Genomic DNA, 14,735 nt, shown 5'->3' with positions numbered 1-14,735 from the left:
GGCGGGTGGATCACGAGGTCAGGAGTTCACGACCAGCCTGGCCAACATGGTGAAACCCCATCTCTACTAAAAACACAAAAATTAGCCGGGCATGGTGGCGCACACCTGTAATCCCAGCTACTTGGGAGGCTGAGGCAGGAGAATTGCTCAAACCCGAGAGGCAGAGGTTTCAGTGAGCTGAGATCATGCCATGGCACTCCAGTCTGGGTGACAGAGCGAGACTCTGTCTCAAAAAAAAAAGAGAGAGAAGCAGAAAGAGATAGAGATCTAGGGCCTGTCTAGGGCCTGTGATTCTGCATTTCTACCAAGCTCCCAGATAAGAGTAGATACTACTGGCCCACAAACAACACTTGGAGTAGCAAGAATCCAGGACATCTATTACTCAATTATTAAGTATTTTTAATTGTTCTGCACATGATTTTCATACAGTGAAATTTAATTAAACTCGCAATCCTGCTTCACTAAGATAGACCTATTAGTTTCCCAATGTATGGAAATCAACTTGACATCTTTTAACTGTTAATAGAAAAAGGTTAGGAAATGAAAATAGAAGCCAAAACTATGTCAAGATTCTTGTCAAAAATCTGAAAAGCCAAAATGTATTGTCTCATATGCATAACATCTTTAGAATATCAAGGAATAACAAACTTTATATCAAAGTATACTTTAGATATATTTTAAATTGAATTTGAAATGGAGTCAAGCAACTTAGGATCAACAAACTACTACTGACAGTCAAAAAATTAAAAGAAATTATTTTTTAAAGTGTGACTCTCATCTTGTGATGCACAATGGCAATTAGGGGCACTTGGGTTGGAGCTGGGGAAGTGGAGCCTCTGGGATGCTGATAATGTTCTATTTCTTGACCTGAGCAGAGGAGCAGAGGTTACACAGGTGTATTTATTTTGTGATAATTCATTGTATTTACAATTTTTATTTGTCCCATTTTCTGTGTATATATGTATGCTATACTTCATCTGGTTTTTGTTTTTTTTTTTTTTTTTTTTTGAGACAGGGTCTCGCTTTGTTGCCCAGGCTGGAGTGCAGTGGCATGAGCCCAGCCCACTGCAACCTCCATCTTTCAGGCTCAAGCAATCCTCCCACCTCGGCGTCCTGAGTTGCTGGGACTAGAGGCCTGCACCACCATGTCCAGATAGTGTATGCTATACTTCAATACAGGTTTTTAAATAATAAAATTAAAAGTTAAGAGGCTTAGGTGGGATAATCGCTTGAGTTCAGGAATTTGAGACCAGCCTGGGGAATGTAACGAGACCCTATCTCTTAAAAAACAAAACAAGGCCGGGCACGGTGGCTCAAGCCTGTAATCCCAGCACTTTGGGAGGCCGAGACGGGCGGATCACGAGGTCAGGAGATCGAGACCATCCTGGCTAACACAGTGAAACCCCATCTCTACTAAAAAAATACAAAAAACTAGCCGGGTGTGGTGGCGGCGCCTGTAGTCCCAGCTACTTGGGAGGCTGAGGCAGGAGAATGGCGTGAACCCGGGAGGCAGAGCTTGCAGTGAGCTGAGATCCGGCCACTGCACTCCAGCCTGGGCGACAGAGCGAGACTCCGTCTCAAAAAAACAAAACAAAACAAAACAAAACAAAAACAAACAAAAAAGGTAGGCCAGGTGCAGTGGCTCACACCCATAATCCCAGCACTTTGGGAGGCCGAGGCAGGCGGATCACGAGGTCAGGAGATAGAGACCATCCTGGCTAACACGGTGAAACCCTGTCTCTACTAAAAATACCAAAAAAAAAAAAAAAAACTAGCCAGGTGTGGCGGCAGGCACCTGTAGTCCCAGCTACTCAGGAGGCTGAGGCAGGAGAATGGTGTGAACCCGGGAGGTGGAGCTTGCAGTGAGCCGAGATCACGCTGCTGCACTCCAGCCTGGGTGACAGAGCGAGACTCTGTCTCAAAAAACAAACAAACAAACAAACAAAAATGGTGTATAACAGGTTTGAAACAAGTTAGCTGCTATCAAATAATGTGGAACAGAAGTCACGTCCTAAGGCAGCCCGCTCACTAGGTACCCTCCAACTGAGGTAGGGGAGAGTGGACCCATAAAAACTCTCATGCAGCCAATGACTAAAGGCAATGTGGAATTGTATTAGTTCATTTTCTGTTGCACATACCAGAATACCTGTAACTGGGTAACTTATAAAGAAAAGGAATTTGGCCAGGCGTGGTGGCTCACGCCTGTAATCCCAGTACTTTGGCAGGCCGAGATGGGCAGATCACTTGAGGCCAGGAGTTCGAGACCAGCCTGGTCAATATTGCGACATCTCTACTAAAAATACAAAAAAATTAGCTCGGTGTGGTGGTGCACCCCTGTAATGCTAGCTACTCAGGAGGCTGAGGCAGGACAATCGCTTGAACCCTCGAGGTGGAGGTTGCAGTGAGCCAAGATCACACCACTACACTCCAGCCTGGGTGACAGAGCAAGACTGTCTCAAAACAACAACAGGAAAAGGAATTTATTTCTTACAGTTCTTGAAGCTGAGAAAGGTCAAGGAGCCATGTTTGGCGAGGGCCTTCTTGCTGGTGTGTAATTTGCAAAGTCCCGAGGCAGTACAAGGTATCACCTGAGAGGGGGAGTTGAGCCTGCTAGCTCCGGTCCCACTTCTTACAAAGTCACCAGTTCCTTTCCCATGATAACTCATTAATCCATTAACTCATTATTCTATTAATCCATTAACCTGTTAACCCATTAACCCATGAGTGGATTAATCCATTCATGAGGGCAGAGCTCTGTGATTCAATCACCTACTAAAGGTCCCACCTCTCAATACTGCCACATTGGGGATTATGTTTCAACATGAGTTTTGGAGGGGGCAGTCAAACCATAGCAGAAATCATTTTGAATACAGAAATAAAGGCGTGAACAGTTTGTAGACTCTACTTAAAAATCAAAGTAAAAACAATACTGATGGGCCCAGGCTGTACAGCTGGCAGTGCCTGACAGCCTACCTGACGCTGAGTTGGATGGGGTACAGCATAGGGAGCAGTAGCTGGGTGAGGTAGGAGAAGGGAGTCGGGGTTATCACTTACAAATGGCACTGAAGTCTAAACTCTGAAGTGAGTAGGTGCTTTGCTTTCATGGGCCTCTTTATGAAGCAAAGTATGTAAAAGTTGCCATCAAGGACAAACAAGTGAAATACTTTATACATTACGGTGGTTGGGATGAAAATTGGAATGAATGGGCTCCAAAAAGTAGAGTACTCAGGTACATGAACACCAATCTGTAGAAACAGGGAGAACTTGGAGAAACAAATCAGGAACAAAATTCACAGGAGAAGAGGAGAGGGGCTGCCCCAGCAAAGAAGGCATCTGGTCTGCAAGGGAAAAATGTGGAAATCACATGGAAATGGAAATGGAGAAGTACCAATGACATAGCTCAGCCTCCTCAAAAGAGCCCCAGTAGATGCCGCTGTTGAAAACATTCATGAACAGAGTTGAAGTTAAAGATTTCTGAAGAACTAAAACATGTTTTGTTGATGAGTGAGACATAATGACCAAACAAAAACAGCTTTATCTTCCTGCCGGGAAGATTGTGGATTCTATTGTAGAGGATTATGTAAATTACAAGAAAACTTGAGGGACCACAGATAATAAGGAGTATGTTACTAATACAGTTGTGGCAAAAATGGAAAATACTTGAATATAATGCTAGGCACTCAGATACTTTACAAATGTGAAAGACTGCAGCATGCTGAAATCCTTGAAGATTACCCAGAGGCACTCAAGTTCCAGGTGTATGGAAGACCACATCTGTTGATATAATTTGTATGAATTGGACCAATGTTGGCCCAAACACCTCTAGAGGAGAAGAACCTTGCTTTATGACTGAACTATCGTCATAATAACCTCCTGGTAAAGAATTCTGCAATTTTATTTAATGCCAACAGTTATAAAGTGGCTGTTTCTGAGAGGATAATTACAGTACATAAAATGCACAGGTCTGAAGAGTAGTTTATTGAGTTTAGAAATTGCATTCACACATGTAACCACCAGCCCAATCTAGAAGAAAACATTTGCATCAGCCCTAGACATTTCCTCATGTTCCTTTCTAGTCAGTCTAGCAATTTTCCACCTCCCCACTACCCCTTACCCAAGAGAGGAAGCCTCTATTATGATTTTTATTCATCAAAGCTTATTTTCAGTGTTCTGGAACTTCACACAAATGGTCATACAGTGTGTACTCTTGTGTATCTGGCTTCTTTTGCTCAACATAAAATTTTTGAGAACCATCCACATTATTGTATATCAGAGGTTGTTTCTTTCTTATTTCTGAGTACTTTTACACTGTAGGAATATGCTGATATGGTTTGGCTGTGTCCTCACCCAAATCTCATCTTGAATTGTAGCTCCTGTAATTCCCACGTGTTGTAGGAGAGACCCGGTGGGAGATAATTGAATCATGGGGCAGTTTCCTCCATACTGTTCTTGTGGTAGTGAATAAGTTTCACAAGATCTGATGGTTTTATAAGGGGTTTTCCCTCTTTGCTTGGCCCAATATTTTTTCTCATTCTCTCTTGCTGGCCGCCATGTAAGATATGCCTTTCACCTTCTGCCATGATTGTGAGGCCTCCCTAGCCATGTAGAACTGTGAGTCCATTAAACCTCTTTTTCTCTATAAATTACCTAGTCTCGGGTATGTCTTTATCAGCTGCATGAAAACAAACTAATACATTTGCTACAATTTTTTTCATTCTCCTGTTGATGTATATTTGGATTGTTTCTACTTTTGGATGCTATGGATAAAGCTACTGTTACCCAACATAATGCTTAGTGACCTAAGTGAATTTCTACTCTACCTTAACTCTGCTTATGCCTGAGATCAGAAGTTCCCCATTGTGACCAAGCTGGCAAAGACTGGTGGGATCCAAGATGTCAGCTCACTTGACCTCTGAAGAACTTCTAACTTCATTATGATCTAATCTCTATGTTAAATGACACTCCTGTCAGCTGCATGACAGTTGACAATCACCATGACAATGATCAGAAGAAACCATAAAAGGACAAAAAGTAATGTGGCACTCTGGTTTCCAAGTTCTTCACACATGTGAAGAAAAAACACGAATATTCCTCCCCTTGCTTTTTCTTTTTTGAGACAGAGTCTTGCTCTGTCGGCCAGGCTGGAGTGCAGTGGTGTGATCAGGGCTCACTACAAACTCCGTCTCCCGGATTCAAGTGATTCTCCTGTCTCAGCCTCCTGAGTAGCTGGGGTTACAGGTGTCCATCACCACACCCAGCTAATTTTTGTATTTTAGTAGAGATGGGGTTTCACCATGTTCCCCAGGCTGATCTGGAACTCCTGGGCTCAAGCAATCTGCCCGCCTCGGCCTCCCAAAGTGCTGGAATTACAGGTGTGAGCCACTGTGCCCAGCCCCACCCCTTGCTTTTAATACCCATCCTCTTCATTAAAGATGCCCTATATCGGGGCATCGGGGCTGGGAAGCTCTCAGAAGCTGAGAAATTGATTTGTGAGCCATGCTCCTGCTTCTCAATTCCACGGCCATGGAATAAAACCTGCACTGCTTGATGCTCACTTTCAGTTTCGCATCTTGGCTTCATGACATAGAACAGGGAAAAATCTCATCTTCACAGGACCAGCTTTGTCATTAACACTATCATGAAGATACTTACACAGTGTTTTTGTGGATATATGTTTTCATTTCCCTGGGGCACTGCCTGGGAGTTAAATTACAGGGGGTTTAACATTAAAACAAACTACAAAAGAGTTTTCTAATGTAGTTGTACCAATTTATACTCCTATTATTAGCATAAGAGAGTTCCAGTGGCTCCATATCTCCACCAATATACAGTATCATTGATGTTTTTAAGTTTAGCCATTCGGGTATTCAGTGTTTTCTCATTGTGAATTTAATTTGCATTGGTCACTGGGTATACATGTTACCAATATTTTTTCCCAGTCTATGGTTTATCTTTTGTTGTTTTCACTGCCTTTCCGTAGGCAGCAGCTTGTAATTTTGTTGAAAATCACTATGTCTTTTTTTTATGACCTGTGTTTTTGGTGTCCCAAGAAAACTTTGCCAACCGCAAAGCTATAGTCTTCCATAGTCTTCTATGTTTTCTTTTCTTTTTTTTTTTTTTTTGAGACAGAGTCTCACTCGGTCGCCCAGGCTGGAGTGCAGTGGCACCATCTCAGCTCACTGCAAGCTCCGCCTCCCAGGTTCACGCCATTCTCCTGCCAAGTAGCTGGGGCTACAGGCGCCCGCCACCACGCCCGGCTAATTATTTTGAATTCGTAGTAGAGACGGGGTTTCACTGTATTAGCCAGGATGGTCTCAATCTGCTGACCTCGTGATCCTCCCACCTCAGCCTCCCAAAGTGCTGGGATCACACCGTGCCTGGCCCTATGTTTTCTTTTTGAAGCTTTATAGTTTCCACTTTTCCATTTAGTATTAAGAGAAATTTTGAATTAATTTTTTGCTTATGGTGTAAGGTAGGGGCAAGGGCAACTTTTTGTCTTACATTCTTGATCCAGTTGTTCCAATAACGTTTGTTGAAAAGAATTTTCTTTCTTCATTGAATTGCAATGGTATATCATGCTGCATTTCTAAAATTTTAAATTTAATTCCTCAGTTGCACTAGCCACATTTCACGTACTCAAGAGCTACATGTGGCTTCTGGCTACTGTATCAGCCAGCACAGATATAAAATATTTCCAAGTTTTATGGGACAGCACATAGATCTAGACCTTAGGGAATAGTGGCTAATAGATATTTTCAATTGTGTGACAGGTAACCTAAGGCAAATAACGCAGTAAGAGGAGATATAAGGAAGGTAAAAATCAGTCACTGCCTATATGAGGTACCTAGAGTAGTCAAATTCATAGAGACAAAGAGTAGAATGGCAGTTGCCAGAAGTGGGGGACTAGAGAGTTATTGTTTAATGGGTACAGAGCTTCAGTTTTGTGATAGTTGCAAAACCATGTGAATATATTTAATGCTAAAGAACTATACACTGCAAAATTTTAAATGGTTAAATTTAGTGTTATGTGTATTTTACCAACATTCTAAGAAGTTTTTTAAAATGGCCATTCCTGTGCTGGTCATGTGGCTCATGCCTGTAATTGCAGCAACTTAGAGGCTCAGGCAGGAAGAGTGCCAGACTAGGCTGGCAGGATAGTGAGACCCCATCTATAATTTTTTTAAAAAAATTAACTGGGTATGGTGGCATGCATCTACAGTCCTAGCTACTTGGGAGGCTGAAGCCGAAGTATTGCTTGAGCCCTGGAGTTCGAGGCTGCAGTGAGCTATTATGGTGCCACTGTACTCCAACCTGGGTGACAGGGTGAGACCCCATCTCACAAAAAAAAAAAAAAGAAAAGAAAAGAAAAGAAAAAAGGCTTTTTTCCCTAGCTGGTTGTTCACTGCAAGTGAGAAAACAATCATTGTTACTAATAATGACTGACTTAATTCCCTCTGGTGTATCTGAGGGATGTCTAACATCTCTTTTTATTTACAGAGGAGATATTGGAGCCCAGAGGCTGACTTAATTTAATGTGTCTACCCTAGAGGATTTCCAGTGGACTTCAGCTGATAAATTGAAGTTATCTTCAGCTGATAACAGAAAAACAATTTGAAAGTTTTTCTCTTGTAATGTGTTATCCATACATGCATATAATACTGATGATTTTCTTTATTGGGTTATGGTAACATAAACTAGCAGCAGGAGCAGTCACTGGTTTTGTAATAAAAGTTATCTGAAAAAGTCAATCTGTTACCAGTGGAGGGTGTCCAGGTTCTTGGCGTTTTTGGACAAAGAATTGGAAGAAACACATAAACAAAGCAAGGAAAGAATGAAACAACAAAATCAGAGATGTACTGAAAATGAAAGTACACTGCAGTGTGGGCGCAGGCCCAGCACAGGGGCTCAAGGGCCCTGTTACAGAATTCCTGGAGGTTTAAATACCCTCTAGAGGATTCCAGTGGTTACTTGGTGTATACCCTATGTAAACGAAGAGAATGAATTAAAGTTACAAACTCATTTACTCGGCATACACCCTACGGAGAGGATATTTCTTGTTATAGCTAAAGTGTGAATCGGCCTTACGTGCCCTGCCTCCAGACCCTATTTTCCTGCCTCAAATCTCTAATACTTGATTTTGATTATTTAACTGTTGATCAATGCAAATATAAAAGACTTTTGTAAAGCATAGGCTATAGTGTATGTTACTTCAAGGAATGTCAGGGCATGTACTAATGCTGAATTCTCAGAATCACGTGCTTTTGTACAGAACAAAGTCTGTTTCTTGAAATATTTTGAGTTAAATACTCCCTAAAACTCCTTAATAAAGGCAATTACAGAATCTGTTAATTGATATGTGGAATGGCAGTGAAAGAGGCTGTATTAGACGACTTGAAAACACTCATATTTGGAGCTTAATGAAAATATTCCTGCTCCCCAGAGATGAAATGTTAGTGAGAGTAGCAAATAATCTATTTTTATATGCCCGATTTGCATATTTGAGGCCATCTATTAACACCGTTCTTTAGGACCTCAACCTAGTCGTCTAAGACATCCTTATTAAACAAGGCCAATAAGTATCATTTAACATTGAAAATAGTTAATGCCCTTCAAAATCTTTCAAAAGAATAAAAATTAAAAACTAAGTTCTTTGTAAAATTTTGCGGTTTAAAATAATTTTAAAAATTTAAAAAATTTTTCGGTTTCAAATTAGTGGGTGCCTCATTTATCATAAATTATAAAAGAGAATCTAACAATTATTGGCTACATTCTAGGCACGGGGTAACGCTTTATTATTCTTCTAACCAAAAATATACATGTATCTAAGTATCCTATGTAACGTATCATTCAATCACACAAAACCCTATGACATACTGGCAGGGCCCGATGGCTCACGCCTGTAATCCCAGCACTTTGAGAGGCGGAGGCAGGAGGATAATTTGAGCCCTCAGGAGTTCAAGACCAGCCTGGACAACAATAGTGAGACATCGTCACTTCGCCATCATATCCAGAATTAATTTCTACCGTTAGGGCAGTCAGCGAAACGAAAGCTCGCGATATTACACAAACTACTACTCCCAACATGCAAAGCGGTTTCTTTCCCTCTGTCCCCGCCCGGCAGTCGGAGAGCCCCAGCAGGCCTCGGGGCGCGAAAGGCAACCTGGAAGCGGTAGTTCTCCTGGGCGCCTAGCGGGATCGCCAACGCGGCAGTGGGGCCTTCCGCGGCTCCAAGCCAGCGGGTCCTGTGAGGGCGAGCGGAGGCGGAGAAAGGGCGCGGGAGTGAGAGAGGGTGAGTCAGCCACTGTCTACGCAATAAAGGGAGGCCTCACCGCGGGATAGGGCTGAATTCAGAAGTGCGGCCCGTGCCGCAGTCTGTTCCAGGACGCGGCTTGTCTTAGCGTCTGCGAGGGAAGGTTGAGGAGGAGCCAGAGCCGGGTCCGGCAGCCTTTCTCGCTATCAGCGCCCGTCGCCATCTCCACCATGCAGTCCCGGGAAGACGCCCCGCGCTCTCGCCGCCTCGCCAGCCCCCGCGGTGGGAGGCGGCCCAAGAGGATTTCCAAGCCCTCGGTTTCGGCCTTTTTCACGGGTCCAGAGGAATTAAAGGACACGGCCCATTCTGCAGCCCTGCTGGCACAGCTCAAGTCTTTCTACGACGCGCGGCTGCTGTGTGATGTGACCATCGAGGTGGTGACGCCTGGCAGCGGGCCTGGCACGGGTCGCCTCTTTTCCTGCAATCGCAACGTGCTAGCAGCAGCGTGTCCCTACTTCAAGAGCATGTTCACAGGTGGCATGTACGAGAGCCAGCAGGCCAGCGTGACCATGCACGATGTGGACGCCGAGTCCTTCGAGGTGTTGGTCGACTACTGCTACACGGGTCGTGTGTCTCTCAGTGAGGCCAATGTGCAGCGCCTGTACGCGGCCTCCGACATGCTGCAACTGGAGTATGTGCGGGAAGCCTGTGCCTCCTTCTTAGCCCGACGTCTTGACCTGACCAACTGCACCGCCATCCTCAAGTTTGCAGACGCCTTCGACCATCACAAGCTTCGATCTCAGGCCCAGTCCTATATAGCTCAGAACTTCAAGCAGCTCAGCCGAATGGGTTCAATTCGGGAGGAGACTCTAGCAGATCTGACCCTGGCCCAGCTGCTGGCTGTCCTGCGCTTGGATAGTCTGGACATAGAGAGTGAGCGGACTGTATGCCATGTAGCTGTGCAGTGGCTGGAGGCTGCTCCCAAGGAGCGGGGTCCCAGTGCTGCAGAAGTCTTCAAGTGCGTGCGCTGGATGCACTTCACTGAAGAAGATCAGGACTACTTAGAAGGGCTGCTGACCAAGCCCATCGTGAAGAAATACTGCCTGGACGTTATTGAAGGGGCCCTGCAGATGCGCTATGGTGACCTGTTGTACAAGTCTCTGGTGCCAGTGCCAAACAGCAGCAGCAGCAGCAGTAGCAGCAGCAACTCTCTTGTATCTGCAGCAGAAAATCCACCCCAGAGACTGGGTATGTGTGCCAAGGAGATGGTGATCTTCTTTGGACACCCCAGAGATCCCTTTCTCTGCTATGACCCTTACTCAGGGGACATTTACACAATGCCATCACCTTTGACCAGCTTTGCTCACACTAAGACTGTTACCTCCTCAGCTGTCTGTGTCTCCCCAGACCATGACATCTATCTAGCTGCCCAGCCCAGGAAAGACCTCTGGGTGTATAAACCAGCTCAGAATAGTTGGCAGCAACTTGCAGATCGCTTGCTGTGTCGCGAGGGCATGGATGTGGCATATCTCAATGGCTACATCTACATTTTGGGGGGGCGAGACCCTATTACTGGAGTTAAGTTGAAGGAAGTAGAATGCTACAGTGTTCAGAGAAACCAGTGGGCATTGGTGGCTCCTGTCCCTCATTCCTTCTATTCCTTTGAACTCATAGTGGTTCAGAACTATCTTTATGCTGTCAACAGTAAGCGCATGCTCTGCTATGATCCTAGCCACAATATGTGGCTGAACTGTGCTTCTCTTAAACGCAGTGACTTTCAGGAAGCATGTGTCTTCAATGATGAAATCTATTGTATCTGTGACATCCCAGTCATGAAGGTCTACAACCCAGCTAGGGGAGAATGGAGGCGGATTAGTAATATTCCTTTGGATTCAGAGACCCACAACTACCAGATTGTCAATCATGACCGAAAGTTGCTTCTCATCACTTCTACAACCCCACAATGGAAAAAGAACCGAGTAACAGTGTATGAGTATGATACTAGAGAAGATCAGTGGATTAATATAGGTACCATGTTAGGCCTTTTGCAGTTTGACTCTGGCTTTATTTGCCTTTGTGCTCGTGTTTATCCTTCCTGCCTTGAACCTGGTCAGAGTTTTATTACTGAGGAAGATGATGCACGGAGTGAGTCTAGTACTGAATGGGACTTAGATGGATTCAGTGAGCTGGACTCTGAGTCAGGAAGTTCAAGTTCTTTTTCAGATGATGAAGTCTGGGTGCAAGTAGCACCTCAGCGAAATGCACAGGATCAGCAGGGTTCTTTGTAAATAGATTTTGAGACACTAAGATGTTTCTACTGCTACGGAATGTATTTTAAACACATATCCTTTCTTTTTCTTGGAAAAAAAAAAGTTGATCAGGACCACAGATTTGGTTTAGAAAGGGTAATATTTTGAAATACTACAAGGTTTAAACAGTCCACAAAATCGACCGGTTTAATAATATACCTTCCTGAAAGTCCAAAATTAAAATATGGAAGCAAGAACTATGTAATTGACTGGGATGCTTGGTAGGTTTTTTTCATTGTTCAAATATTCATTGCACAGTGGATTGTTTTGATTAGTTAGTATGCTTTTTTTTTTTAATTCAGTCTTCTGTTAATTTTTAAGTTTTGGTTAGTGCCACAAGGAATTTAACTTTTTAATCTGTACAATAGAAAACTGGACTAGGAATTGTTGGTGGAGTTTTGAAGGATGTATACTTTCCTTCAAAATAAAGTGGTAGATTTTCAAATTTTTACACTAGTCAGTTCTTTATATTCTAAGTTAAATATAGTTTGTAAAATTATTTTGGTTTTCTACAAAGGAAAAAAAATTGTGTATATATATATAAAGGTTACTGAATAATGATTTCATTTTGATAAATGTGCAGAATGGCCTCACAAGCTCACAGAAAGTAAAAAATAAGTAAATAAAAATCAGGATTCCACTGTTTTAAAATAAATCTCAGTTTTTATTTTGGAATATAAAATGTGTATTTGGTATATGTGACCAATTTTCTTTCCCAAAAAACACCCATTCTAGTAATGTCATGAATTAAACACCCTTCTAAACCAAAAAAAAAGGTAACTTGCTTTTTACGTTTGTATTTTTAATCTATGCCCAATACATGCTTTATTGACGCAGAAGAACAATTCCTAGACATATAATTGGGTAATGCAAATTTTTATCCACTGGTCAAGACTTGTCTTAAAATGTTTATTTGCCTCCCTAAAATATTTTGGCTGTATAGGTTTGGTGTTTGTCCTAGAGGATTCTCCATCAGAAAGTGATTTATTCTTTACTGTTTTGTGAGGTAATATGGTTTAGAACATATATATAAGCTAAAAATGGTATTTTATTCAGATCAGTAGTTATCATGTCTATCAGCTATAAAAAAAAAAATCAAGTGCCAGCCAAGAACTTTAAAACTTTAAGCTGTGTATTATAAAACTGTTTTGTGTAGCATTGGAATATTGTCCATTTTGTAAGTCACTGTGAATGTTCTTATCAGCTTGAAGGTATTTTTGTATTAAAAGTTGACATTGAAGAACCTAAGTGAATAACGGGGTTTGGGGCCAGTAGTGAAAGTATGTTTCCTCTAAAATATTTCCCTAAACAGTGGTATACATGGTTATTTTATTATGAGATTTGTATATGTTCTGTGTTTCTCTGTGAACCATGTTTCAGTCTCTCTGTCACCATATGTAAGGGAAAGTCCATAAATATAGACTAAATTGCACAAAACTGAAATTGTTAATTACAAGAAAATATAGGTGCTTACCTTTTGAAGGTTTATTAATACATGTGATTGTCACAATACGTATATATGATAAGTGGTGTACATATACAGATGTTTATGGTGTATAAATTTTTCTATACCCAATTAGAATTATCTTCCTGATTCTTTATTCAATAACATGCTAATTCCTCTTCTATGTTCTGTAGTGACAGAATGCTAACTTTTCTTACACCCTGGCAGAGGACAGGAGTCTGGTCTAGGATGGGGAACTGAATTTTTGAACGAAAAGGAAAGAGAAAGGATAAAGAAACAAACAAAATGCACAATCATGTTTCTTAGTCATTTTGATTGGCCGTTTGAACAGTCTACAAGTTTAACGTTATTTCTAGTGAAGATGCCTGCCCTAGCAATACATGTTTCTTCAAAAGGGTAAATGTGCTTTAGTGACCTAAAGCTAAATTTTGTTATAAGTACTGCACTTAATACAAAGCTATTTCTCAGTTGTGTTATTTTTGAGCCAAATTTTTCTTCACCATTTAACTTCTTGTTGGTAGCTTTTTGTTTTGTAAAAATTGAGAGATGGCAATGCTTATGTCAACCAGATTATCCATCTGCAGAATTAAGGTATGCAACTGGTAAATAAAAGACAAATGCTCCAGTTTGTCTTTCTCAGCCTTTGAGTTCTTAACCTTTGAGTTAAAACCTAGCCTAAATAGTGGGAATGTCGTGGTTTTCAGTGAGGTTTTCTTGGGAAGGATCTTGGTTTTGTGATCTATTTGTGAATTAAGAAGTAGATGTTAACCATTATTTTATAGATAAGTGATTTGTACATGGTTAGTTATAAATAAAACTGGTACTAGAACCCAGGTTTCCTGACTTTCTAATTCAGTGGTTCTGCTAAATGTACAAAATTCTCCCTGTGCTGTGAACTTGCAGTGCTGAAATATCTTCATGACAAGAATCCTTTTCTAAGTTTTCCAACTAATCAGCACATTGTTTAACAAATGCTTTCTATAATGTCATTTGTAGGACTGCCATTGGTAGGATTTAGTGTTATTTCATATGCTTTTAAATTCAAACAGTAAGTAATACTGGTGTTTTCAAAAAGGTAAAATAGAAGACTAATTTAGCAAATAACTTGTTTAAATGTAGTTTTAGGATTAAATTATAATAGCCCCTCATACCTCCTTTAGTTGAGCAGTGTTGTTCTGTTTTGGTGCCTGGATCTTAATAGAGAATATGATGAAAACTTTTGACCCATTCTTCAGGAAAATGCCTGTGTTCATAATTTTATAATTTTAAGGGTATAATGACATTTCTGAAGTTCATCCACACACCCAGGGTAAAAACTCTTGTGACAAGGTCTCAAGAACATATCTACAAAAAGAAATTTGCATTTTTCACAAGACACGTAGCTCAAATGTTTGTAGGGTGAAGGAGTAATTCCCAAAATAGGGCTAAAGAAATAATATATGGCCAGGTGTGGTGGCTCACGCCTGTAATCCCAGCACTTTGGGAGGCCAAGGTGGGCACATCACGAGGTCAAGAGATCAAGACCATCCTGGCCAACAGGTGAAACACCGTCTCTACTAAAAATACAAAAATTACCTGGGCGTGGTGGCGTGCGCCCGTAGTCCCAGCTACTTAGGAGGCTGAGGCAGGAGAATCACTTGAACCCGGAAGGCAGAGGTTGCAGTGAGCCGAGATCGTGCCACTGCACTCCAGCCTGGCGACAGAGCAAGAC

General features: G+C 41.9%; 1 protein-coding gene across 2 annotated transcripts; it reads left to right on the top strand.

Annotated features, from left to right (window-relative positions):
* The first annotated feature begins 9,159 nt into the window (after positions 1-9,159).
* Positions 9,160-13,857, top strand: KBTBD7 (kelch repeat and BTB domain containing 7). Of its 2 annotated transcripts, XM_025364816.1 has the most exons (2): positions 9,169-9,609; positions 9,808-13,857. In XM_025364816.1, exons 1-2 carry the CDS (start codon positions 9,481-9,483, stop codon positions 11,536-11,538), a joined length of 1,860 nt encoding a protein of 619 aa, XP_025220601.1. In that variant the 5' UTR covers positions 9,169-9,480; the 3' UTR covers positions 11,539-13,857. The 2 variants fall into 2 exon arrangements, with proteins under 2 accessions (XP_025220600.1, XP_025220601.1); XM_025364815.1 differs by having other exon boundaries at positions 9,160-13,857.
* Positions 13,858-14,735: the final 878 nt, after the last annotated feature.

This window comes from Theropithecus gelada, chromosome 17, assembly GCF_003255815.1.
Source record: "Theropithecus gelada isolate Dixy chromosome 17, Tgel_1.0, whole genome shotgun sequence".
Classification (NCBI taxonomy): Eukaryota; Metazoa; Chordata; class Mammalia; order Primates; family Cercopithecidae; genus Theropithecus; species Theropithecus gelada.
The sequence above is the reverse complement of the archived record's forward strand: the minus strand, read 5'-3'. Positions and strand labels throughout refer to the sequence as shown.

Bases quoted from the DNA above. Each gene is read 5' to 3' on its own strand.
- KBTBD7 (XM_025364815.1), top strand. From the start codon at position 9,481: ATGCAGTCCCGGGAAGACGCCCCGCGCTCTCGCCGCCTCGCCAGCCCC.